The 27,926-nt window shown below is 45.3% G+C and overlaps 1 protein-coding gene across 3 annotated transcripts in view; it reads left to right on the top strand.

Moving 5' to 3' along the window:
* Poglut1 (protein O-glucosyltransferase 1) overlaps positions 1-26,971 on the top strand; it is a 30,810-nt gene extending 3,839 nt beyond the window's left edge. The window contains exons 1-11 of one of the 3 annotated variants that reach the window (XM_006975744.4): positions 418-657; positions 1,289-1,379; positions 3,089-3,232; positions 5,886-6,021; positions 9,220-9,341; positions 13,570-13,629; positions 17,161-17,260; positions 19,813-19,871; positions 21,972-22,139; positions 24,276-24,332; positions 25,129-26,971. In XM_006975744.4, the coding sequence (XP_006975806.1) occupies positions 573-657; positions 1,289-1,379; positions 3,089-3,232; positions 5,886-6,021; positions 9,220-9,341; positions 13,570-13,629; positions 17,161-17,260; positions 19,813-19,871; positions 21,972-22,139; positions 24,276-24,332; positions 25,129-25,285 (1,179 nt within the window). In that variant the 5' untranslated portion in view covers positions 418-572 and the 3' untranslated portion in view covers positions 25,286-26,971. Of the gene's footprint in view, positions 1-417; positions 658-1,085; positions 1,380-3,088; positions 3,233-5,885; positions 6,022-9,219; positions 9,342-13,569; positions 13,630-17,160; positions 17,261-19,812; positions 19,872-21,971; positions 22,140-24,275; positions 24,333-25,128 lie in introns of those variants that run through there. The other 2 variants (XM_076548852.1, XM_076548853.1) reach the window with 2 other exon arrangements.
* The last annotated feature ends 955 nt before the right edge of the window (positions 26,972-27,926 follow it).

Here is a 27,926-nt window from a genome sequence, read left to right as displayed (position 1 = left end):
CAAGAAAACAAACAAACAAAAACCTTAATGATGAAATATATAACTTTAAAAATATATTCAATTTGCCTATTGATATTCTGGTTTGGTATGGTCTTTTGGAGCCTACCACAGGCCTCACTACAAGACGAGGGCTTACTATAAATCTTGCTTACCACCGCAGATTGGTGTTATAATTGCTATAAATTCCTATTTCAAAGTGATCTGTGCTAATCTATCTGAAATCCTTTGTGGCCTAACAGTATGCATCCATTCATATACTCAATAACTAAGCAATTTGGTGTTCTGGGATGACCTAGCTTACACTGTGTGTAGCTGTAGCAAGACGCTACCTCTGACCTTCACTTTGTCACAGAACGGAAAGAATGACCATTGTTAGAGGTGCTATCCTGGCTAGCTTCCAGGTGCCTCATTTCGCAAGGCCGGCTCCTGTAAGGGGGCGGGGAAGAGCAAGGGTGCCGGGCAGCCATCTTTGTGCCGGGCAGTTCCCACGTGCCTCGGCGTCCGCGGCCATCCTTGTGCGGGGCGGCGCTTCTGCCGGCGTGCGGGCCGGAATCCGCAGTGGTCTGCGGGTGATGGAGCGGCGGGCGGGCTGTCGGCTTGGGCCATGGATGCTGTTACTGCTGCTGTTCCCGGTGCAGGGCCGCCAGAAGGAGTCAGGTGGGCTCCGGGCAGGGCCGAGTCTGCAGCAGCGGCTCCGGCTGCGCTCGGCTCCCGAGGCGCTCGCTCCGGTCCCGGTCCCCGGCGCGCGGAGGATGCTGTGTGGCTGCAGCGCGAGCTGGGCGGCCGGCAGCGGGCGGGGACGAGCAGAGGTGTCTGGGCCTCTGCCTCTGGCCCTGGTCCCTGGACAGTAACCCATCTTCAGGAACAGGGGGTGGTAGGGAGAGAGGGATGTCCCCTGTTTCATCGCAGAAAACTGTTCCGTGCCTCCCTAGCACACACTTTAGGAGAGAGGGTTATGTCCAAGACTTGGCACTGGGTTCTCTATGGGGCTCAGTGTGATTAGGTGAGAATCCATGTCGAAGTCCACTGTATCCATAAGCCGTTTAAGGCCGAACATTAAGCTTGTGACTTTTCCAATTTCTTAGATACCCGATGGCCCAGGTAGAGGAGCAGACTTGACTCAAGCCCCGACAAGTTACACAAAGAATCCTTCTTGGCATTTCGTTTCCACTACTGGGAAAGGAAGGGGATTTCTACAAGTGTTGGTCTTCTGTTGCTTCTGCCTGCTGCTTGCAAATAGGAATGCCAAGGGTATTTTGTTAACTCTCATTTCCTTCACTTTTTGAAGGCTCAAAATGGAAAGTATTTATTGACCAAATTAACAGGGCTTTGGAGAATTATGAACCCTGTTCAAGTCAAAACTGCAGCTGCTACCACGGGTGAGTTCCTTGATGTGTCCCTGAGAGCTGGATTCTTGTCATAGGGACCTTTCCAAAGTCTCTTGAGAGATCTTGATGGCAGTTATCAGTGATCTAAGCATGTCTTGAGAACAGAAGGGGTATTTCTGTTATATGAAAATGCCCTTTAGCCGGGCAGTGGTGTCGCACGCCTTTAATCCCAGCACTCAGGAGGCAGAGCCAGGCGGATCTCTGTGAGTTCGAGGCCAGCCTGGGCTACCAAGTGAGTTCCAGGAAAGGCGCAAAGCTACACAGAGAAACCCTGTCTCGAAAAACCAAAAAAAAAGAAAAAAAAGAAAAAAAAGAAAAAGAAAAAAAAAAGAAAATGCCCTGGGATGGGAGAGGCTTGATATTCTCCACGTGGTCTCTACTCTCTATGGGATTTAGCACACGTGCTTTTCTGTTTCTGCCACAGACTGAAAGCCTTTTTTTTTTTTTGGTTTTCCAAGACAGGGTTTCTCTGTGTAGCTTTGCGCCTTTCCTGAAACTTGCTTTGTAAACCAGGCTGGCCTTGAACTCACAGAGATCCACCTGCCTCTTAAGGGCCAGAGTTTGTCTTTTTGTCTTTGGTGTTGGCAGCCCTCAATTGCATGTTGAAGGAACGAGCATTTTATCATCTAATCAGTGTTTCCTCTTGGTTTTTATCTTTAAGGTATGCAAGTTTGGGCTGGGTTTAGTATGGTAGAAAGATAAGTACATTGAAAGCATAAGGCCCAAGGAGTTCTCCCACTGACCACCCCATATGGCAAGCCATGTAGCTCCTCTGAAAGTTCCTCATCAGATCAACAGAAGTCATAGTTCTTCATGCCCTCAGAAATTCACCTGATGCTAATGATAGTTCTCGAAACCTACTTTGTGCTGAACTTGAAAAGAGATGTAATTTATTTCCTGGTTACTGCAGTTTATGCTAGGGAGCATGAACCTCACCTTTATACTACAGAAAAATAGGACGTCTGTGAGCTGGCAGGGGCTAAGGAATTGGGTTTGCCGTAAATAGGAAGGAGGAATACAGGTCATCATCTAAGGAAGGGGCAGGCCTGATGAGGGGAAGGAAGAAGAAACATTTACTTGCTCTTCCTGTGACTTTGCTGTGTGTGGTGCTGGAGATCAAACCCAGGGCCTTGCCCATGCTAAGCAAGCACTCTACCACGGCACTATGTCCTCAGCATGTTTGATTGGGTGTGCTGTGTACGTTTGGGTGCGTTTCTTTCGGGTGTCAACTCTGCCTCAGTCTGTTAAGACTAGGTCTCTCACTGAACCTGGAGCTGGATTGGTGGCCAGCAAGCCTCCAGAGGTCTGCCTCTTCCCCGGGGTTATGGCTATGGCCTCTGGTGCCGGGGATGTGAGCTCAGGTCTTTGTGCAAGCCCTCCTACCCAATGAACCACCTTCCCCAGGTTGAGTTTGATGTGTGTGTGTGTGTGTGTGTGTGTGTGTGTGTGTGTGTGTATGTGTATTGTGTGTGTGTGTGTGTGTGTGTGTGCGTGCGCACGTGTGCGCGCGCGCGCGCGCGTCTAGTTACCCATGGTGCTTTTGTAGAAGAGCCGCTCATTCCCATCCACTGCTTTCCTTTCTGCTTAGTGGATTCTCTAAACATGCCAGGTATTTTCTCTGAACAAAATGCACTTGGGAGTACCCGGAGCGGCACCAGTCTCTTGACCTGCTCTCCTCGATGATCTCTGTTCTGTCACAGCGTCATAGAAGAGGACCTCGCTCCTTTCCGAGGTGGGATCTCCAGGAAGATGATGGCCGAGGTGGTCAGACGGAAGCTAGGAACCCATTACCAGATCATTAAGAAGAGATTATACCGGGAAGATGACTGCATGTTTCCCTCCAGGTAAGATCTTCTGGAGTCTTCTAGTGGCGCTCCATATAGGCTGACTTCATAGTACTCCTGGATGCCAACCTAGAGGGTTAGCAAGCGAATCTTTCCTTGTGTTTCAGGATAAACTCACCACTCACCTTGCCTAGGATTTTATTATAATTTTATTTTACCAGCTATTTTTTCATTTAGTTTTGTTTTTTTGAGACAGGGTTTCTCTGTGTAGTTTTGGTGCCTGTCCTGGATCTCGCTCTGTAGACCAGGCTGGCCTCAAACTCACAGAGATCTGCCTGCCTCTGCCTCCCGAGTGCTGGGATTAAAGGCGTGTGCCACCACTGCCCAGCTGACCAGCTCTTTTATGTAAGCCTAGTGTACACCATTAATTATGATGGCTTTTTTTTTTTTCCGGCCTGGTTCCACAAGCTAATGAAACCTGATAGGGTAATGTGGGCTACAGGAGGAAAGGAAGTGGAGGGATTTATGAATGTATGTTGTGAGCCAGATAAGTGGTTACATAGTAATAACTCATTGTATGGATTTCTTCATTTAGTCCTCTATCAGTGAATATTAAGTTACTCCTTACAACACCCTTACAAAATTTGGCTAATACAAGCATTGCGATTATGAGCATTCTTATGCATATACCTTTGAGCACACTGGTCATGGACATGTACATATGTAGGCTGAATTCCCAGAATAGGTAGGCTAAGTAATGTGTTTTGTTTTTGTTTCCCATGCTTTCTTAAATATATTTATTAATTAATTTACTAATTTATTTGACACTATGTTTCATTATGTAGCGCTGGTTGGCCTGGAATTTACTACATAGACCAGGCTGGCCTTGAACTCAGAATTCTGCCTGTCTCTGCCCTCTATAATGCTAGGATTAGAGATGTGTGCCACCATGTCTGGCTCACATGCTCTTAAGTAAACCTCATACCCTCTAATACAATGCTGTGTATTAGACTTTTAGAATTTTTGTCAGATTGTTAAAAGTTGTCTGCTTTTATTGAGACTTCCTTATTACTAATACAGTTAAGCATATTACATTTATGAACCACTGATTTTATTTGGTAGTTATCTCTTTGTATGTAAAAATATATATAATATCTATAGGTAATATTTAATAATTATAATTTTAATAATAAATAAATACTATTTAAAAAAATAAGTAAATAATACTTACTAAAAATAATATTTATTTGGTAGTTATATCCTTGTGTGTAAACTGTTTTAGCCTGGCATGGAGGCTGAAATCTTGGGTCTTGGGAGGCAGAGGAAGGAAGTTTGAGGCCAGATGGTCAACATGATAAATTCCAGGCCAGCCGTGTTGCCAGAAAATTCAGATCAGTCTGTCAGATGCTAGGTCTGTGAGATCCTAGAGTGGTGCTGGGTGGGACCTCAGAGGCTAGGGCAGACACAAGCTGAACATTTTCCCTTTCTTTCAAATAAACAAATTCTCTGAGGCTTCTCAGGGAGTCTGGTCAGAAAGTCTTGTTGTAGTCCTTACGATGGTGTCAATGCTGTTTCTGTCTTGCAAAACTAATTTCAATAATGACTTGTGTTTAGGTTGACGGCATGAAAGGTTTTCCTTTCTCAAGACCTAATCACGGTAGAAAGAAAAATGGTACCTGTGGTAGTTTGCATGTAATTGGCCCCCATAGTCTCATAGGGAGTGGCACTGTTAGGACACGAGGCTTTGTTGGAGTGGGTGTGGCCTTGTTGGAGGAAGTGTGTCACTGTGTGGGTGGGCTTTGAGGTTTCCTGTCCTGAGAATACCGCCTAGTGAGTCAGTCAGCTTCCTGCTGCCTTCTGGTCAAGATATAGCCAGCACCACGTCTGCCTGCATGCCGCCATGCTCCCTGTCATGTTAAAGGATTGAGAACCTCTGAAACTGTGGGCGAGCCACCCCAGTGAGATGTTTTATAAGAATTGCCGTGGTCATGGTGCCTCTTCACAGCAGGGAAAACCCTGACTCAGACAGTATCTTAGTTAGCTTTCTGGTACTGTAACAAAACACCTGAGACAAGTAGGTATAGAAGAAAGGTCATTTCGGCTCATGGTTTCAGACATGGGGGGTAGTACAGGGTAGAGAAACCTGCTTACCTCTGTCACTTTGGAATGTGAGGAGACGGGGTGGGGGTGGAGTGGGTGGGGTGGGAATGCAGCAGCTCACAGTCTCCCTGGAGGTCATGCCTTCTGTGATCTAAAACCACCCTCTCCCTTAACTGTTGACCATCCCCTCCCAGTTAGGCAAAGCTGAGGACCAGACATTCCAGATCCAAGCCATAGCGGTGTCTTTGTGTGCGAAGGCAGGCCAAGGAACACAGTGAGAAAATAAGGCCTCCCAGTTTCCATGTTACAGTCGGCATCTTCTCTACTCATTAAACTATTCCGTGTCATGGGAAGAAAGACCCAGTAATGATTAGAGAAGTGATGTGAGTAGAAATGGTATTCTCTTCCAGGTAAGGATTATGGGAGCAACTTAGCTAAGAACGGAAAACCGCCCCTTGTCTAAAGGGCCATTGTCCCTGTAGAGGCATTGCTTTCGGGGGACTGTGATCTGGCCACTGGCCTCTCTCACTTTAACGTTAGGATCCTCCTTGTCCTACAGCCTGCAGGCACTGCTCTGATGATGTTGTGTTTTGTTTTTTTGTCTGGCTGACAGGTGTAGTGGTGTCGAACACTTTATTTTGGAAGTGATTCAGCGCCTCCCAGACATGGAAATGGTAATCAATGTACGGGACTATCCTCAGGTTCCTAAGTGGATGGAGCCAACCATCCCTGTCTTCTCCTTCAGTAAGGTGAGCACCGGAAGGGCCACATGGGGGCAGAGGGTGAGCCTGCGGTATAAGCAAGAGATCTCCTCTAGCAATTTGATGGGTATTGGTGAGGATGAGGCTGGAGATCCAGGAATGAACTTGTTCTGTGTTAATTCGCAATCACTGAACCGTAAGACTGAAGAACTGGAAGTGAAGACCCATATGTAATGTAAGATTGCCTAAATCTAATGTCTAGGGCTAGGGAGGAGGGCGCCTTAGGAGCCTACCGCATTCACAGGGGAGTCCAGGGAAACTCATAGGCTTAATTAGGGAATGCTTTCATTTGAGAAATATTTCTCTTCTCTCTTTCTCTCTTTCTTCCTTCCTTCCTTCCTTCCTTCCTTCCTTCCTTCCTTCCTTCCTTCCTTCCTCTTCTTCTTCTTCTTCTTCTTTTTGGTTTTTTGAGACAGGGTTTCTCTGTGTAGCTTTGCGCCTTTCCTGGAACTCACTCAGTAGTCCAGCCTGGCCTCGATCTCACAGAGATCCGCCTGGCTCTGCCTCCCGAGTGCTGGGATTAAAGGCGTGCGCCACCAATGCCCGGCGAGAATTATTTCGTGCGTTTCTATAATATATGTAGTAGCTATAGAGCTGAGTGCTATCTGCTTTGTCTGTGTCTGTATCCCAGGCATCCCGCATAGCTGAAATCCAACACTGAAGGTACTGAGTAACTCTGCATGGCTTTTGCTCAAACAGTGCATTGTACAGATAGGCAGGCCTAGGGTAACCCAGAAGTTAAGGAAGAGGGAGTCTGGGTTCTGTTAGGGAGGATGGAAGTAATTGGGTAACACCTATGGATGTGGAGAATTTGGGACAATAAGCAGCTTGTTTGTACTCAGGTTCATGCAGCTGGTGTATTGGCAAGGAGTACCTTCTGTAGAAACCAGCTCTGGGGCATTCTGAGTGCCAGTGGGGAGGCTGAAAGATGATAGGCTTAGGATGACCCATAAATCTTTGGGAAAAGGAGCAGGTGTGTTCTGTTTTGGTTTCTTCAAAGCAATATTCTTTTTTTTTTTTTCTTTAATTTTTTTCTTTTTCCTTTTTTTGGTTTTTTGAGACAGGGTTCTCTGTGTCACAGCCCTAATTGTCCTGAATCTCACTCTGTAGACCAGGCTGGCCTTGAACTCACAGAGATCCACCTGCCTCTGCCTCCCGAGTGCTGGGATTAAAGGCGTGCGCCACCGTTCCCCAACCAAAGCAGTATTCTTAATTTTTTCTTACTTTTTTTTTTTTCCTTTTTTGTTTTCTCGTGGGGACAGTTGCCCCTGGTTGTATGTGAGTGTACACAGAGGCCAGAGGTCAAACGTGGGTAAATTCCTCAGGAGCCATCCACCGTGTTTTTGAGTCAGGACCGCTCATTGGCCTTGAACTTACTGATTGGGCTACCTGGCAGGGCAGCAAGCCCCAAGGGTCTACTGTGTGCCACGGTGCCCAGCTTTTTGTGGCTTCGGGGACTGGAACTCAGGTCTTCATGCTTGCAAGTCAAATGCTTTACCTTCTGAGCCATCTCCCAGCCAGCTGTCCCCGCTCTTTCTTCATCAAGATGGACTTTCTCTCTCGACTTACTGCCTGTGTTGTAAGTGGTTTGTGCTGCTTTCTCGAAAGTGCCTGGTCCCAATGTGACTGTGACTTTACTATCTTTGGTTCTTGGTGTTTTTTTTTTTGTTTGTTTTTTTTTTTGTTTTTTTTTTTGTCCTTACTTCCCTCCTATTTTTCCCAGTCGCTCACAGCAGGGTCCAGAGGGGCCGCTGTAGTCTGTCAGCTTCGGTTAACTGGGAAGTTCCTATTGAACAGCTGCTTTCTTTGTTGGAGATGCTTGAAGAGTCACAGGGTGTTTTCTGAGTGTTGGAGAGGGGTCAGCACCTTACACATGTAGTCGCGATGAAGAAACAGTGGAGTAAGGCTTTATAAGTGGCCACAGGGTAGAGGTAGCCATGAGGCAGGAACAGAGGGTTTCAAACGTTGACCCAGAAATACGTGAGCTGGACTTGGATGGCTTATGCCTGTAAGCGCTGGCTTATCCCAGCACCGAGGAGGCAGAAATGGAAAGATCATACATTGGAGGGCAGCCTGGTCTAGGTAGTAAGTTCCAGGCCAGCCAGAGTTACGCAGCAAAGTCCTAGCTAACACCAGCAGCAGCAGCAGCAGCAGCAGCAGCAGCAGCAGCAGCAGCAGCAGCAGCAGACAACCCCTCCCACCAAGAGGTGCATGGTTAGATGACACCTGCCTTCTCCTGTTCTGCCTCTGGTCCTTCTGGTCAATAAACAGCCAGTGTGAGCTCAAGAGCGACATCCACAGTGTTAGGGGACACTAGATCATGCTTACTAAGTAGTCATCAGACACTGTCCTTTTCAACGATGATGAGTCACTTTGTGTGGAACCTAAACCTGTAGGTAGACTTAGGGATATCATTTTCCCCATTACCAGGAGATTGAGGCATGCATACATTGGAGCACTCCGTGGTGAAGAGGAAGAGCCAGCTTTCAGACTACTGTGATCAGTGCTATTTCCTGATTCTTAACTCTCAAAATACCCCCTGGGAAATAACTCAAAACTGGTAAAGCAGGGGAAACACCAGGATGTAACAGCAGTTAAGTTTTGACAGAACTGATTATTCATAATTCGGAATATTATCCCTACTCCCTCAAAAAAAAAAACCCTCCAGAATTTTGAGGAACTGAAAATCTTGACCTTTAATATGATTAAAAATTCTGGGATTCGGATGGTCTGTTACTTTTTTTTTTTTTCCAAGACGGTTTTACTGAGTAGCACTGGCTATCCTAGAACTACTATGTAGAACAGTCTGGCCTCGAACCCATAGAGATCCACCTGCCTCTGCCTCCTGAGTGCTGGAATTAAAGGCATGCGCCACCACCTCCCAGCTGAATCTATTACTTTTTAGGTCTGATAATTCTTGCTTTTATAATGTCTGCAGTCTAGGCATAAAAGGTGATGTTTTGTGGTGCTGGATATTGTACTCAGGGCCTCATTTGTGCTAGGTAAGTGCTCTTTTATGGAGCTGTATTCCCACATCTAATGTCTAGGACCTAGACCTTGCAGACAAATACAGTATTTCCCTAGCACCATGAAGGCTTTTGTCACAACTGTATATAATGAATGCAGCTGGCTGCTTCTCATTCTCCTCTAAAACTTACTCCGAATGCCTTTCTGTTTTTGTCAAAGACATCGGAGTACCATGATATCATGTATCCTGCATGGACATTTTGGGAAGGGGGACCTGCTGTGTGGCCACTTTATCCTACAGGTCTTGGACGGTGGGACCTCTTCAGAGAAGATCTGGTAAGGTAGGTCCTTTGGGAAGGTTTTGTTTTTCCCTCTCTGTGAGTTCTCTTGAAGTAGGAAGTAGAATATAGTCAATAATTTAAGATTTCTGCCTGGGCTGGGGAGATGGCTCAGTAGGTAAGAGTTTTAGCTGTGCAACCTAAGGATATGAGCTTGGATATGGAGATCCACATAAAATCCAGGCATGGTTGTATGTACCTGTAACTCCCAGTGTTCTTGGGGCCAGAGACAGGTGGATCCTGGGAGCTCACTGGCCAGCTAGCCTAGCAAAAATGGTGAGAGAGCTGTCAGTGAAAGACCTGTCTCAAGAGAATAAAGACTGACAGCTAATGTCTTCTTCTGGCCCTGATATACACTCACACAGGTATCTGCACATAAATGTGTACACACACACACATACACACACACAACATTAAAGTCAGGGGACTGTTATATAATACGAACAGCTTTGTGTTGGGCACAAGAATAGAGCTTAGTTGATACTTGCCTAGCAGGTTGTGAAGCCCAGGGTTTGACCCCCAGCACTACATAAATTGGTCATGGTGGCTTATTCCTGTAATCCCAGCAGTGGGGAGGTGGACGTAGGAGGATCACAAGTTCAAGGCCAACCTCATCTATGTAGGGAGTTTGAGGATAGCCTGGAAATCATAAGACCCTGTCTCAAAATTTGAAAATCCCTGTCCAAAAGAGCAGAAGGTTCCTTCCTAAACTGTCATCAGTGCCTCCAAGGGAAGGGTTATAAGAGTCTCTAAGCTTTGTAAAGATCATTTTGTATTTTATTTGTTTGAGTGTTCCCCTACATGTCTGTATGTGTACCACATGCATGCCTAGGGCCCTTTAGTTAGAAGAGGGCATCACGTCCTCTGGTACTAAGAGTTACAGACAGTGATCTGCCACGTGAGTACTGGGAACTGAACCCAGGTCCTCTGCAAGAGCACCACATACTCTTAACCACTGAGCCATCTCTCCAGCACCATTTTCTTTACATGTTTCATATTTTAAATATTCTCTAACACAGGGTCTCACCTGGTACCCCAGCCTGGCCTGGAACTTGTTATGTACTGCCCAGCCTCAAACTCAATCAACCCTGTTTCACTCTCTAAAGTGCTGGGATTACAGGCCGAGCCACCATGCTCCACTGTGCGTCATTATCATAATAGGAGAAAGTAAATTTAGTGGCCTTATTGTAAGGAAGGGTAGATAATTTGTTGAAACAGTCTCACTTTGTAATCCAGGCTGTCCTTGAACACGCGACTCAGGCCGGGGTCAAACCCCTGATCCTCTTGAATACTGAGGTTTTACCCTCCCAAATACCAGCATTGTAGGTAGGCTTTTAAAAATTACTTGGAATGTGCTTGATAATTGGTACTAATAATGGGTTGTGGTGGACCCTTAAGTATATCAAGGACAAGTGTATTTCAGAATCCTTCCTGATCATGACTGAGACATGCCTTGGCCTACTGATGCCATCCTACCAGACTTCTCAAGGTCTGGTCACCTACACTTCCTAAACCAGCTATATGGTACATTCATGATTTTATACAGTATTGGTGTTACTCTAATGGTGCCTGCCCATATAGTCTTGCTATGTAGAACACACTCATTTTGAGTTTGCCATTTTCCTGCTTCAGTCTCCTGAATGCTGGGGTTACAGGCATGTATGACCATACCTTGCTTATTGGTGCTTACTTAAGGATCTTCTGGAAACACAGTCATTATAGGCCTTCTCTAGGAGGGAAGGAAGGCAATAATCTAATTCATCTTTGTTCCCAGAACCTGTTACCTTTACAAGTATGGCTAGAGATTCAAAGGGGACTGATTAAAACACAGAAGTGCTATATAGACGTGGCCTGCCTCCTGTTACATCAAGCAAGCTTGCTCAGGCTTGGTAATACTGATATTTGGGCTGAGTAATTCTTTGTGGTAAGGAGCTGTCCTGTTCTTCTGGGATATTTAACATCCCTTGCCTCTGCCCACTAAATGTCAGTAGCAGTTCCTCAGAAATGTTTCCAGATATAGCCATATGCCCCATGGGTAGGTAAGAGAACAGAGCCAGTGCCAGTAAGGGCTACAGATGTGACTCAGTGATAGAACACTTGCCTAGCACATACAAGGTACTGGCCTAAGTATCCAGCACTTATGAAAAGGGAAGGAAGACCCAGCTATGTGGAGAAATGAATAGAAAGCAGTTCCTTTTATTTTATTTATTTTTGAGACATTTAGCCTGGGTTGACCTCAGATTCCCCAGGCAGTGGAGGATGACCCTGAAGTATTTATCTTTCTACTTTTATTTCCCAAGTGCTGAGCTTACAGATGTGTGCCACCACTGTGGGAAAGAAATCCTTTTTAAAATTATTTCTTACATTTAAATGATGCGTGTCTGGGGTGGGGGGTTATGCCCACAAATGCAGTGCCCTCGGAGGCCGGAAGAGGGTGTTGGATCTCTGGAGCTGGAGTTACAGACAGTTGTGAGCTGTGGGCCGTGGGTACTGGGAACCGAACTCAGTACCCTGAAAGAGCAGTGCATACTCTTACCTGCTGGGCCCTCTCTCCAGCCCCAAGCCTGCCTTCCCTGGAGTCTTACACAGTCCGTGGCTGTGGGCAGGGAGATTCCAGGTGCTTTTGGAATGCTTTCTGTTTTCCCACAGACTCTGAAACAGTGAATGTGTCATTCCCCACAAAAGGACAAAACCCTCCCATCAGTGAATAATGTTTACTCTTCAGGGGAGTAAAAAATCGTTCTGGCAAGTTCAAGACCAGCTTGGGCTACTGGGCTACACAGCAAGTCCCAGCCTAGGGTACACAGTGTGATCCTGTCTCCAAATAAAGGGAAAAGATAGGACTGGAGGTGTTTTTCAGTTGGCCTGCTTCTCCAGCTTGCACAGAGACCTGGGTGTATTTCTCAGCACTGCTGAGAACCAGGCAGTGGTGGCGCTCATCTGTGTGCCAGCACTTGGGAGGCAGAGCAAGAAGGATCAAGAGTGTGAGACCAGCCTGGGCTACATGTAGCCCTGTAGAAGGTTTCCTGTGTCCCACAGCCGCTCCATCCCAAATAAACACACAGAGGCTTATATTAATTACAAATTGGTCTATGGCTCCGACTTCTTGCTAGCTGGCTCTTTCATCTTAAATTAACCCAGTTCTGTTAATGTATATTTTGCCACGTGGCCATGGTGTTACCGGTCTGCTGGCATCTTGTTCCTTGGGCAGCTGGATGTCGTCTGCCCTGATTCCGCCCTTTTTCTCCCTGTCCCTCTGCTTGGGTTTCCTACCTGGCTCTTATCCTGCCTTACCATAGGCCAAAGCAGCTGTGTTTATTAACCAATGAGAGCAACATATAGTCACAGCATACAATAAGACCATCCCACAGCATGGCCCTTTGGTAAAAGGAAAGGAAAATAAAGGGTTAAAGGGTGGGCCATTTTAGCTGAGGGTAGAGGTCTGAGGGCCTTGGAAATACCAAGCATTGCTCTCAGGTGAGTGAAAAGAAGAAGTTCGTCACTCTATATCTGAAATCTACCTAGACCTCAAGAAGTTCGCATCCTGTGTTCTTCTGTTTCTATAATACAACCCCACTGTCCCTCATCTAGTCCAGCTCAGCCTTCCCCTTCACAGAGGAAGACACTGCATAGACTTCCGTGTCGGGGGCGGGGTGGGGTAGGGTGTTCCTGCAAGGGCAGTTGAAAGTGACGTGAACTCTAAGTTTCAGCAAGGAAGGCTGGTCATGATAATAATATCCACTAACTCCTGAGGTTCAGGGACTTTTATCTCTTTTAGAGCATCACGAAGCATTAAGAATCCCAGAGTCCTTTCAGATAGCAGAGTACATACATCTGGTGGTCCTTGATTTATTTCCAGAACATGAAGCTGGGAAGTGAATTCCCTTTTGCTCCGTTCTTTTGCATTTCTTGTCACGAGCTAATTTTACTAATAGCCTTCCTCTGCTCAGAGAGTAGGACTGTGCCAACTGAACGGTCCTATGCATGCCATTTGGACCCTGGGCACTCTTGTTTCGGGAAGTTAATGTTAGTGGGTTAGTGGATTTGTAGCTATTCCTGGCAAGCCCTTCAGAACACCAAAACACTAATAGAAGAGTTTGTGGTTTCACACATGGCTTGTTTTAGTAGCCTTGAACAGGTTTATTTAAAGGTACAAAGTTCTGAACTGATCTTGAGAAACGATTAAAACATGTATCTAGAGGAAAAACTAATCAAAAATCTATATTTTCAGGTCAGCAGCACAGTGGCCATGGGAAAAGAAAAATTCTACAGCATATTTTCGAGGATCAAGGTGATTATATTTTCTGACCTGTAATAATATTTTCCAAGCAGTGGGTAAAATTATGCAACCTTGAGGGTATAATGTATCCTGTTGTTCAAAGGAAAAGCTGAGCTAGCCAAGAAATGAATGTGGAATGATGGCCATGGCACACATCTGTAATCTGGCACTCAAGGGTCAGAGGCAGGACCACTACAAGATCCAGGCCTGCCTCATCTTCAGTATTGGGTTCCGGACCAGCCTGGTCCACAGGTTAAGTTCCAGGTCAGCCTTATTCTCATAGTGGTTTCCAGGCTGTCCTGATCTAAATAGTAAGTTGCAGACCAGCCAAGGTTATACTGTGAGACCCTGTCTCAAAACAGCCACCATCACCAATAACGGCAAAAGTGTGGGCTGGCAGGATCTTAAACTAGAGAAGAATTCAGCTGTGCTGGTTAGTGTTTGTCAACTTGACCCAACCTAGAGTCACCAGGGAGAAGGAAATACCTCCTTCAGGTTGTGTAGGCATGCCTGTGGGGGCATTTTCTTGACTGGTGATTGATATGGGAGGGCCTAGCCCGTGGTGGGCAGTGCCTGCCCTGGGTATATGGTCCTAGAAAGTATAAGAAAAGTAGCTGAACTTGACCCTGGCTGCAAACAAGTCAGTAAGTGGTTTCCTCCGTGGTTCCCGCTTGTGTGAGAGTTGTTCCCTGATTCCCTCAAAGATCAACTGATCAGGATATGTAAGCTGATCAGACCCTTCCTCCCCAAGTTGCTTTTAGTCATGATGTTATCACCACATGGAAAGCAAAATAGGACATCAAATATTTGCTGAATTACTCACAACTCAACTGGAATTCAAAGAAGTCAAGTCCCCAGACAGTTACTCAGTATTTGTAGAGTACCAGCTGCCGGGCAGAGTGGATGATCCTCTTGTCTACAGTTTCCTAGAAGTGGCTTGTCCTTGTGCCTCAGTCTCTCCTGCTTACCTCAGCAGGGATCATCTCCAGGTCTCCTGACTGCCTTGTCCTCAGACCATGTGGCTGCTAAATAGTGTTCAGTGGCACAGACTGAGGCTGGGGAATGGAGAGGGAAGAGGAGGGAGTAGGACGATGGAAATCCCTGTCTGTGTTCTGCCGAGGACACAGTATCTGTGGAATGGGTAAATGGACCAAAAAAGGAGGAGAGTTTGCAGTTTTTATGGTACCACCCACCCTCTACTCAACTCCTGGCGTGGACAGTGGACTTCAGAATACAACTAGGTAAAATACCCATTGTTATGCCCAGATTACAGGGACCCCCAAAAGACCACCACGGAGACCGAATCCCATATGTAAAAGCAAAGAGCCTTTATTTTCAAGCTCCAAGCTTGGTCTCTCTTATCGGTCCGATGCTGTAGCAAGAGCAGAGAGCCCTGAGCTTAGGAGGGGTAGAGTTTTTTGTTTTTTTTTTATCATAACAAAGGTTGGGATGAGGAGATTTCCAGGGTTAGGGCCCTGATTGGCTGACATTTGTCTAGGGTTATCTGTAAAACAGCGACATTGACATCTGGCCATCTTATCTAACCTTATCTAATGGTTGGAATGTTTGGGACATCAGGTACTTCCCCTTAGATGTAGACCCTTCCTGGGTGGGGTCAGTTTATGGCTTTTCCTGGGTCTGGATGTTGTCTGCCAGTAAGCCTGTCCCAGAAGCTGTGTCTGGGCCTCTAAGCCTGTCATGGCAGCTATGTGTTCAAGCTGTTTTGGGCCCCCCACACCCATAACTTGCTGTCTTACTAATTATCTGATTCTCACCTTTTTTTTTTCTTCCTCTGAGACAGAGTCTTGCTAAATAGCCTAGACTTGAGACCTGTGTGCTTTCCAAGTAGCTAGGATTATGAGCATGTAATCACTGTGGTCTTACCGTGTGTGTGTGTGTGTGTGTGTGTGTGTGTGTGTGTGTGTGTGTGTGTGTGTGTGTGTGTATTTTGAGATGAGGGTCTCACTTTGTAGCCCTGATTGGCCTGGAGCTCTTTATATAGTTCAGACTGCCCTTGAACTCACAAAGATCCTCCTTTGCCTCCTGAATGCTGGGATTAAAGGCATATGCTACTGTGCCCAGCTTTGTTTGTTTTCAAATTTAAATATTATACTGGACTTTACAGTGCATACATGTAGTAGTCAGGGTTCTCTAGAGTCACAGATATTATGAAATGACTCTCTCTCTCTCTCCTCATATATATATGGAGAGAGATAGAATACCTATGGGAATTTATTGCAATGATTGCAGTCCAACAATGGCTAGTTATGAGTGAAAAGTCCAAGAACCTAGCAGCTGCTTAGTCTCACGAGGCTGGGTATCTCAGCTGGTCTCCCGGGATCCCAAAGAAGAAACGGATGTGCTGATGAGGCCAGAGCAAGCAGGCAGAGAACAAACCCTTCCTTCTTCCATTGCCCTTATATAGGCAGCAGAAGTTGTGGCTCAAATTAAAGGTGTGTCTTCCTGCCTCAAGATCCGGATCAAAGCCTTGTTCTCTTCTTGCCTCAAGATCCGGATCACAAGTGTGCCCTCCATTTCTGGATGATAGTTCATTCCAGTTATAGGCAAGTTGACAGCCAAGAATAGCCATCATAATATACAATAAAGACCATGTAGCTATTTTGGTGAGTGGTGATTATGTAGCCACACAGCTGTGAAAACAGTGATGATAGGTATTGGATGAACTTTCCGAAAAGGAAAATCATTCCCTGAAACATAGCTGTAGTGACCAGGACATCATTGCCTTACGGTTACTATTACTGTGCTAAAACACCATGACCAAAAGCAGCCCGGAGGAAAGGGTTTATTTCATTCACAGTTCCCCATAACAGTTCATCATCAAAAGCCGTGAAGGCAGGAACTCACACAGGATAGGAACCTGGAAGCAGGAACTGATGCTGAGGCCACAGAGGGTGGCTGCTTACTGGCTTGCTCCTTCTGACTTGCTCAGCCTGCTTTCTTAGAACACCCAGGACCACCAGCCCAGGGGTGGCACCACCCACAATAGGCTGGGCCCTCCCCCATCAATCACTAAGAAAATGCCCAACAGCCAGATCTTATAGAGGCATTTTCTCAGTTGAGGCCCCCTCCTCTCTGATGACTCTAGCCTACGACAAGTTGACATAAAATTAGCCTGTAAAATCATACTCTTACAGACCAGATGTAGGCCAGATTTGGTGGCACACACTTACAATCCCAGTGCCTGAGAGATTACCAATCAGGATCAGGAATTCAAGGCCACATTTGGCTACATAGTAAGTGGGAGGGTAGCCTGGGCTACATGAGATCCTGTTTCAAAACAGTAAAATTGGATGTAAGTAAAGAAAGACTCAATACTCCCCGTCTTTGATGGATAAAGTGGAAATAGCCTAAACCACCAAAATGCTGCACTACCCAGGATACCCTTCCTTTACTGTACCAGACCCAGTGAATTATCCTATCTGTGCCAACAGCCACCACACTGGCCAGTACGGCTCACCTCTTAGGGATTGGGAACGTTATGGTGTAGGCCACATAGATTTATGTTCTGTATTTTCTCTGTAGGACAAGCCCCGAAAGAGATCCTCTGATTCTTCTGTCTCGGAAAGATCCCAAACTGGTTGATGCAGAATACACCAAAAACCAGGCCTGGAAATCTATGAAAGTAATCAGCAACCGTCTGAATAGAAGCAGAGCAGTGATGACTCTAAGAACATTGCCAGCTGGCTAGACTTTCCGATTAGGTTTCCTCTCAGTGAGGAGATGAACGTGGAGCAGTTCTGTGCACCAGTGTTAACATATATGTAAATTTCTGCTCGCTCTCCAGACTTGACTCAGTACTATGCTGAGTGTGTCAATAACTGAAGAGTTGAGGGTTATGAGCTTCTGAGAGAGGCCAGATAGTAAGTGTGGGTCCACCCAGGTCATTACTGCATGTCCTGCTGTAACAGGGTGAGAGGAGCAGGCAGCTTTCACAACATGGCTATTTCCTAGTTATTTTTGGGGGGCACCAAAATTTGAATTTCATGTGAAATTTGAATTTCATGTCATCTGTCTATCTATCTATCTATATGTCTGTCTATCTATCTATCTTTCTATCTATCTATCTATCTATATCTATTTTTGCTTTTTTTTCGAGACAGAGTTTCTCTGTGTAGTTTTGGTGCCTGTCCTGGATCTCACTCTGTAGACCAGGCTGGCCTCGAACTCACAGAGATCCTCCTGGCTCTGCCTCCCAAGTGCTGGGATTAAAGGCTTGCGTACTGCAGCCCGCAAATTTCATGTCTTCTATCTTTTCTTTTTCTTTTTTGTTTGTTTATTTGTTTTTGCTTTTAGCTCTGGCGATTCTGGAACTCACTATGTAGACCAGGCTGGCCTTGAACTCACAGAGATCCACTTGCCTCTCTCTGTTTCCTGAGTGCTGGGATGGAAGTCCTATGCCACTACACCTGCATTTCATATAATTTTTACATATCAAAAATATATTTCTTTCCCTTTTTTCCCCAGTCCCTTGAAAATGTGAAAATATCCAGTACATGAGTTCTATACTCCCACACGGTGGGTTGGAGTTGGTTTGTGGCTGTAGTTTAGCAACCCCTGGGTTAAATGAATGGTGCACAGAGTCTCTAGAGTGAAACCTGAGGGCTCAGACAGTGAGCTAAATGACTAAGTGTCTGGGGCCAGAGTTCCAGGAATCTTCATTTCCTTAAAATATGAAAACGGTGACCTTTTGCTTTGTGGTCCATCGGTGTGGTCCTGACTGTGACTTCTTGCCTTAAGTAAGAATTTAAAGTCCTAATTTCCTCATTTGCAGTTTCAACACAGCATATGAGAAGAAAGTGTTAACCTTCATGGAGAACAACCCAGTGTATACCTGAAATGGATGCATTATTTGCATAGGTTTTATCTGTGCATTTTTGTTCTTGCCATAGTGGGGATTGAATCTTGCCTCGGAATGCTAGACAAACACTCTACTAGAGCTACAACCATTAGCCTGCTTTGTTTTGAATTGAAAATTTTTTATTTCATGTGTATGAGTGTTTTGTCTGTATCTATGTATGTGTGCTGGTGCCTCCAGAGGCTGGAAGAGGGTGCTGGAGTTATGGACAGTTGTAAGCTGTCATGAGGATACTTAGAATCAAGCCCAGGTCCCCTGCAAGAGCAGCAAGTACTTTTAACCGCTGAGCCATCTCTCCAGCCCGACTCTTAGCCTGTCTTATACCGTTTTAGTCAAACAGGAAGAAATGAGTTTAAGAAACCTTAACACAAATATGCACAGGAATTCAAGGGCACCCTCAGTTAGCGACTTTGAACCTAGCCTGGGCTATGCAGCCTTATCTCCAAAACAAAACAAAATGGGAAAAGGTCAGCAGAAACCAAGAAACGAAAGAACGCATTCATTCAGCATGCAGGTTGTTAGCATCTTCTGTGGAGGCGGGCAGCGAGGCAAATAGGAAAGGGCAGCCCCCGATGGCTGCTCCAAGTGGGATAGGAGCCTGGTTTGCTAGGTGTTTATTATTGTTACTGTTACTGTTTTCCTTCAAGGAAATTTAGAAATCTGGGTTGTTGTGATTGATTGATTGATTGACTTTGGGATAGGGTCTTCAGTAGCCTAAGCTGGCCTTAAGCTTTTGATGTAACTGAGGGTGACATTGAACTCCTGATCCCCCTGCCTCCACCTTCACTTGAACTTCAACGGTCAAATCCCCCATTGGGATCCCAGGCTTGGTATGGGCTGCCAAGCCAGGCCAGGGATCGGGGCTTTTGTGAGAAATGTCATGCCACCTAGTGAAATGTTAGCAGTGGCTTGAATATTTATTTTTAAATAATAGGCCCAACAAATGTCCCTGGGAGTTACAACCATGAGCCCCATAAGCCAGCCCGTGTGACCTTCTGTGTGTGGGAGGGGGAGGGGGAGGGGGATCAGTTCACAAAGGGAGGTGGGCAGTACACCATGACCTCTTAGTTCAAATGAAGATAGCATGACTTCAGGTGAGTCCAGAGTCTAAAACCAAACAGACCCTATTGCTGCTATTAAGATCACATGACACTGAGCAAGTCCCGACTTGAAACCGTGGGCTCCTTGGTGGTCTAGTAAATATGGTAATGCCTCTGGGGCCTGTTTTGTTTTCATGATACTGAAATGAGGTTATGAAATGTTTTAACAGAGCACCTGCCTGTAAGTGCTAGTGATGATCGCTTCCTTTTCACCTACAGGATACCTTGGGGAAGCCAGCTGCTAAGGATGTTCATCTGATAGATCACTGCAAGTACAAGTAAGACTTCCAGATACTTATGTCTGTTTTTCTTTCCAAATGCCTCACTTTGGAGACTTTCATCTGAAGTATCTTGTTCATTCATTGAGGTGGTTTTCACTGAGGCCTGCAGTGCCCTGACCTGAGTCCCATGGGGACTATGGAGAAGAGTGAGGCAGGTTCATTACCTCTCTCCACAACACCCCTCCCAGTAGTTAGATCACATATTTGTCACAATAATAAATGTTATAATGAGGAGCTCCAAATACAACTTGGTGTTGGAGCATGTGCTTACTTCCATAATAGAGGCCCCAGGTTCATTCCGATCATTGTAACAAACAGGCAAACATCATAATGAAATTCTGGGACTAAGAATTAGCTAAGCAGGTAAACTGAGGCTTGGAGGAGGGTTGGGATGGGCCTTGGGAGTAAGGACAATGGTCATATCCAGGGGGAGCTCCTCTGTTAGGAACAGACAGCTCCATGTATGAGAAATCCTGAGAAGAAAACAGCCTTTTCTTTTCTTTTTTCTTTTTCTTTCTCTTTTTCTTTTTTCGAGACAGGGTTTCTCTGTGTAGCTTTGCGCCTTTCCTGGATCTCGCTCTGTAGACCTGGCTGGCCTCGAACTCACAAAGATCCGCCTGCCTCTGCCTCCCAAGTGCTGGGATTAAAGGTGTGCGCCACCCCACCCAACCACCCCCACCCCCGCCTTAAAACAGCCTTTTCTTAGAGAGCTTTTTCCAGGGAGCATCTCTTCCAGGATTGATTAGCTTAGACTTGTCTCCCCATACTTTGGAAGAAGAGGGTGATAGATATCCAGGAAGAGGGCCTGTCTGTGACCTGATGGACTGCACGAGGGGAAACAAAAAGATATGGGAGCCTGGCTTACTATATGACTCAGTGTATAGCTGGGATGAACTTGACCCCTGCTCCTCCTGTCTCTACCTCTCAAATGCTGGGATTACAGGCATGTCCCAACATGCCCATTGTAGAGTTTTTACTCTTTTTCAGAATGCATTTTTTTACATTAACTTATTTTGTGTGGGTGCATGTGTGCCATTGCATGCATGTGGAGGTCATACCACTCAATGGGGTCGGTTCTCTCCTTCCACCCTCCAGGCTCTGGAAATTGGACGGAGGACCTCAGGCTTGGTGGTGAGCACCTGCTGAGCCATCTTTACAGCCAAGTCTTGTTGCTTTTTGTTTTTAACGTGTATCATTGAACATATTTTTTCATATAGGTCTGAAATCTATAAAAGCAAAACAACAAAACCAGCCTATTACTTCTTTCTGATCCTGGCTGTTTTCTACCCAGCACACAGCTGCTGGCTCCATATAACTCTGGAGAAATTATTTCTTTGGTTTGCCTGACCTTCCTGGAACAACCTGCAGCTCCAACCCAGGAAAAGCAAGGACTTTGTGGAAACTGCACAGATACATACTGATGTGGTTTTGAACGCTGATAATAGGGCGTAGGGGCTCAATGCCTGAGTCTCAGCACTTGGGGGGATGAGGCAGGAGGATTTCTGTGAGTCTGTGGCCAGCCCAAGGTAAAATGTGAGACCATGTTGTAGTTAGGGTTTCTACCACTGTAATAAAACACCATGACCAAAAACTACTTGGGGAGAAAGGCTTCATTTTGATTTTTAGCCTGTAGTTCATCATCCATGGCATTCAGGGCAGGAACTCAAGGCAGAAACCTGGAGGCCAGGTCCTGAAGCAGAGGCCATGGAGGGGTGCTGCTTATTGGCTTGTTCCCCATGACCTGCTCAGCCTGCTTCCTTATAGAACCCAGGACAACCCCCAGGCAGGTGGGCTTTCCCATGTCAATCATTAATCAAGGAAATGCCCTACAGACTTGCCTATATATATATACAAACTGATAGAGGAATTTTCTCAACTGAGCATCCTTCCCAAATGACCTTAGTTGGTGTCAAGTTGTCAACTAACCAGCATACTCTGTCTTAAAAAAATAAAAAAGGAAAACATTGCAGAAGGGAAAGGGAGAAACATAAAAGCAGAGGCTGGGGTGAGGGGAGGGGAGGGGGGAGGGGGGAGGGGAAAGGTCCCGTTATTGCCAGCAGCTCTAGAAAATGAAGTGTGCTTTCTTCTCTTTCTTAGGTATCTGTTTAATTTTCGAGGTGTAGCTGCAAGTTTCCGGTTCAAACATCTCTTCCTGTGTGGTTCGCTGGTCTTCCATGTTGGTGATGAATGGGTAGAATTCTTCTACCCACAGCTGAAGCCATGGGTTCACTACATCCCAGTCAAAACAGACCTCTCCAACGTCCAGTAAGCACTTACCTTCCAACTGAAGTTTCATATGACCATTTCCTCTTCAGTCCAGCCACTTAAGGCATTTTCTCAGGATGATTTCATTTGCAAGTGAAAGCTTTTTCTCACCTTGAATAGTTGGTCTGTACATGTTGTATACTGTTATGTTACTCAGTGAAGCCCTGGCAAATAGTCTTTCATGATGGGAGGAGATGGAGGTGTGCAGAGAGCTCCCGAAATCCTGTTGAAGAGAGGGAAGAAGGATTGTATGAGTCGGAGGGCGGGGGTGGGGGGGTGGGGTGGGGGGTGGGTGTCAAGGTCGTCACAAGGAAACCCACACAAAAACTTATCTGGACTCATAGGAGCTCACAGGCTCTGGACTGACAGCTAGGGAGCCTGCATGGGACTGACCTAGGCCCTCTACATATGTGTGACAGTTGTGTAGCTTGGTCTACTTGTGGGATTCCCAGCAGTGGGATCAGGTCCTGTCCCTAATGCTTAGGCTGGCTTTGGGGAACCTATTCCTCAAACTAGGAATGCAAAGGGAGGAGCTTAGTCCTACCTCAACTTGATACGCCATGCTCTGTTGACACCCATGGGAGGCCTGTCCCTTTCTGAACAGAAACAGAGGAGGAGTAGATTGGGGTGATGGTGTGTGGAGGGAGACAGAAGGAGAGGAGGGAGGGGAAACTGAAGTTGGGATGTAAAATAAATGAAAAAAATTTAAAACAATATATTGGAAGGAAGGGACGGGGGAAGAGAGAGAGGGAGGGAGAGGGAAAGGGAGAGGGAGAGAGAAGAGATGTGGAGAAGGGCCGAAATGTGAACCCAGTTTCCTCCTCTGGCTAGAACAAGAGTTTGGAGACAAATCAGAAATTTTCCATGTGTGTTGGGGGACACTTGTGAAGGAGCGTATGACGTGCCACTGCGTGTGTGTGTCGTGGTCAGAGGACAACTTGCAGGAGTCTGTTTGCTCTCCACCTCGCCGGTTTCTGTCACTGTGCTGCACGCTCCGTTCCAGGCTTCCTGTGACTTTCCTGTCCCTGCTGAGATGACAGCAGATTGCCACCACATCCAGCCTTTCACAGGGGTTTCCAGGGTAGACTTGGCTTGTCAGGCTGCCACCTGCTGAGCCATTTTTCTGGTCCCAGAAATTATTTTTTATACATGACTTTTTATGATTACATTGTACATTTTTGTGTTTTCCAAAAAGACATCCCAAGTTTATATACTGGAACATAGTATAATAGATGATGGTGACAGGTAACAATCTGACTTTAACTTGCTTTTTTTTTTTTTTTTTTTATGAGATACGGTTTTATGTAACTCGAGCTTTCTTTCTTTCTCTCTCTCTCTTTTTTTTTTTTTTTTTTTGGTTTTTCAAGTCAGGGTTTCTCTGTGTAGCTTTGCGCCTTTCCTGGAACTCGCTTTGTAGACCAGGCTGGCCTCGAACTCACAGAGATCAGCCTGGCTCTGCCTCCCGAGTGATGGGATTAAAGGTGTGCACCACCACCACTGCCTGGCTTAACTGGGGCTTTCTTCAATCTTGCTGTATAGTTGAGGCAGTCTTGAACTCCTAGTCCTCCTGCTTCTGCCTCCCATGTGCTGGGATCATCAGCATATACCATGCCCCATGATTCCTGGTTTTGTATATAGAGTTTTTTTCTTTGCTGTTATTTTATTTCTTTAGGCACCCTGATATCTTTGCTTTAAAGAAATTATCTACAACCTACAGATCTACAGATTTATCTGTTGTCTTTCTTACTTGGTATTAATGAGTGTGATCTATATTTTTTTAAAAGTTCACGATTTTGTGTGTGTGTGTGTGTGTGTGTGTGTATGGTGCATGTGTGTTTATTCATGTGTGTAGGAAGGCCAGAGGTCAACAGGGGCCATACATTTTGTTCTCTTTGTGACAAAATCTCTTACTGGGACCTTGTGCTTGCCTATTAGAATTGGCTGGCTGGCCGGCAAGCTCCAGGGATCCATCCGTCTCTACTTTACTGACATGGGAATTAAAAGCACAAGTCATCGTGCCTGGCTGCTTCTGTGGGTATTGGTGTGGAACACAGGTTCCTGTGCTTGCATGGCAAATATGTTAGCAGCTGAGCCATCTCCCCAGCTTCTACATTGTCATGGTTCTTGTCATTTTAGGGAGCTGTTGCAGTTTGTAAAAGCAAATGATGATATTGCTCAGGAAATTGCTAACAGGTAAGCGCTATTTGTTTGTCCTTTCTTGTCCTCATCTGTCCTGAAGTTTTCCAAATATAGTTACATGATAATGTCCGTGCCTCGGCTTCATTACAAAGGTAATCCAGAGTTACAGCTGTCCTGAGGTAAATGCACACATCCACAAGTGCTCTGTGTTTATACAGATAGATTTCAGTCCTTTAAAGATTTTAAATTGTATGTATATTTGTGTCTGCCTGCGTGTGGGTATATGCATGTCAGTGCTGGTGCCCAGGAGGTCAGAGGCACAGGACTCCCTAGCACTGGAATTACAGGCAGTCATGAGCAAAAGCAGTACACTCTTAAGCACTGAACCCTCTCTCCAGGCCTTAGACTTCAGTCTTGGAGGAACGAAGACAAATACTTTTAGCTAGGCATGGTGACTCACACCTGTAATCCCAGCAATGGGGAGACTGAGCCAAGAGAATTGCTTTGAGTTCCAGGCCAGCCTGGGCTATGAAGTGAATTCTAGGCCAGCCTGAAGTAAAGAGTGCACAGTCTTAAAACTCCCAACCACACCAAGACAAAACAACAGCAACAAACTTAAGTGGTTAAAATGAATATTGGCTGGTAATAATGCTTCTTTTTAGAAACAAACATTCAGTGCTATTGCTGAATACATGCATATGGATGTGACAGTTATAGGGTTGGTTGTGAGGTGCAATTGAGTTAAATCAAATGCTCAGAACAAGGCTCATGATAAAGTAGCCTAACCATATGTGGGCTTGTTGTTAATAAAGCCTATGACTTAAAATACTCTTGTTAATCTTGTCTCTAGGGGAAGCCAGTTCATCAAAAACCATTTGCAGATGGATGACATCACCTGTTACTGGGAGAACCTCTTGACTGAATACTCCAAATTTCTGTCCTATAATGTAACAAAAAGGAAAGATTATTATCAGATCACTCCCAGACTTTTGAAAACTGAACTGTAGTAGTCATCAGAGGACTGGAATCCTGACAGTGGATCTGGGATGCTCTGTGGTGAAATACCATGAGTGTGACACCTGTATTTTGAACACCTTCGGTCAAACCAAACATCCAGTTTTCCTTATCATGTTATATCTGGAGGGACTCTTGAGAAAGATCTAAAATGTGTTTAATGAACAGAAATGAAACAGCTCAGCTCTTTGAAATCATGAAATAAGGATTTGGAACGACATTCTAACTTTCATTTTCTTAGGATCAATCACAGCTTGTGCCTCAGGTCATCTACATGTATCATCACTGTGAAATTGACTGGGTCCAGGCCCTTTGTCCTGTCATTTGGAGCAGACCATCCATCCTTCGGTGCAGTTCATATCTGCAACTCTGAAGTCATTCTAGGCTTGATGTCTGTTGCTTTATTTTAATGTAGAAATCCTCTGGGCTTTGAAAAGCCCCACGGTGATCATTTCCGGAAGCGTCTAAGGATGTAGTGGCTGCGCCGTGCGGCACTGTTGGAGTTCTCTTTTGTAGAGCCTAACTTCTTTGGCACTCAGGAGGCTTCTCTAATGCTTCAATTGCATGAGTAACTTTTGCAGGTGGATTTCAAGTGCCCATTTTGTGCCTTCGTGTCCTTTTTATTCTCTCTCTAAAAGAGAGAGATAAAGAGAGAAATTTCTTAATACATTTAGGAAGCAGTCTTGGTTAAAACAAAACAATGTCCCTGTAATACTAGCACTTCTGAAGTAGAGGCAGGAGGAGGAGTTCATGGCCACCCTCAGCTACACGAGAGTTCAAGGGCAGCCTGGCTACATGAGGTCCTGCCTTATAAACTCTAACTCACCTTTTGCACACCTTTGATTTTGCCTTCTTAAATTAGTAGCAGCAGGACCATCTCAATTTGCAGAGACCATAATCTTCATATGTGAACACATCATAAAGTGGCAGTTTATAGAGCATTTAATTTTCATTTTTTACTCCCATAGGGGATATTTTAGTGTAAATCATTATTGGAGTACTTCCTTATTCTGAGAAAGATATACAGACAGTTTATTTCAAGTTACAGCTCCAACATCACCTTTCTGAACCTCATTCTTGGCAGTTAGGGACTATTGTTACAATCTGCTCATGCCTGTATTATGTGCTATCTCACTGCGTTGTGGTTACTGGCTATTTCTTTCATTGTTCTGTAAGCTTATTGATGGTGAGAATGATGTTTCACTGCTCTTGATGTCTCCATTATCCAGCACAGTGCCTCACAGAATAATTACTGAAGAACTATTGGGGGGATGGGTGAGTAGGGGGTGGATTGATACATTTACTTGGCTTAACTAAATTCTATTTTTAAACTGCTCAGTTACTGGCTGAGGGGATGAGATGCATTGTAAGAAATGGATCAATACAGATCCTCACTTGCCCTCCCAAGTAGCAAGGGGTATCTTTGTTTTAAAAACAAGTTACTCAGATTTTATACTTACCTGTGTACCTCAGTGTAGATGATATGAGAATGACATGTAACACCATGGAAAGTGTATGCTTTTGAAAATAGTTTGTGTGCTCACACTTCTGAAGATTTTGTTATTATTCATACTAGCTCAGTCCCAAACTTACCATTTGCTCCTCAAAAAATTCATTCTCTCTACTGTGGAAAAGGTTACTGTTGTTTTCAATATAACCAAATATAGTATGTTTTCTAAGAGTTGTACTTGGTGAACCTGGCAAAAGGAACTGCTGACCTGAGAGAAAATTGACAACAGAAAAAGGTATTGGGTTTGATGAGCAGAATTCAGCCACACGGGCTGAGGATCAGGTGGTGGTTCCAAGCAGTGATGATTGAAATCTTTCACTGATGGTTACTCTGTTTGCAAGCTCATGTCCTGAGGATGAAAGAGTGGTGTGTGTTAAAGTGTGTTTTGATTACTTCTCACAACAACCTTGTGACTTTGACAGTATTGCTTTGTGACCCTTCAAAATAATCAGCACAGGAGAGGCAGAGTGCTTCCCTGTGGTACAAGAAGGTGAGCTCTGATAGCTTGGGAAATATGGAAGGCTGACGGAGTGAGAGAGTTGGAGAGAGATGAGATAGAGCAGGAAGGCTGAGCAGTAGCCAAAGTATCTTTTGGGGCTGGGATATAGCTGGGTGGTAGGGCACTTGCCTGGCATAGGTTCAATTCCCAGTACCACCTAGAACAACAAAATCAGTCTGCAGAGTTAGTGAAATCTATCAGTTATCATTTATGTCTGTAGGATTCAGGATCCTGGGGATGTTTGAGTTATATGTAAATGATTTTGTCAATGTCTGCCCAACCTCTGCCCCATCCCCATTCCAAGTCTACCCTGATTCCAGAATGACTCTAGTTCCAGTTCTGAGGATCAGTCCCAAGACCTCAAGAATGTCAGACAAATGCAAGCACTCAGTTTTTCCTACAGGTAAGCTAGACAGACAGCACATCCATTTGTTGGTCTTTCCAGCCTTAGGACCTTAATCTCAGTGCCCACCTCTGAAAAAAAAAAAGGACCAAGAAGGTGCAAGCGAGAGCCAGGAATTGGGATCTGACTTCTTCATTCAACAGATAATTACTTGAAGCAGGCAGATCTCTGAGGCTGAGGCCAACCTAGTCTATAGAGTGAGTTATAGGACAGCCAGGGCTC

This window comes from Peromyscus maniculatus, chromosome 12 (assembly GCF_049852395.1).
Source record: "Peromyscus maniculatus bairdii isolate BWxNUB_F1_BW_parent chromosome 12, HU_Pman_BW_mat_3.1, whole genome shotgun sequence".
NCBI lineage: Eukaryota > Metazoa > Chordata > Mammalia > Rodentia > Cricetidae > Peromyscus > Peromyscus maniculatus.
Note: the sequence above shows the minus strand (reverse complement) of the source record. Positions and strands in the feature narration are given on the sequence as shown.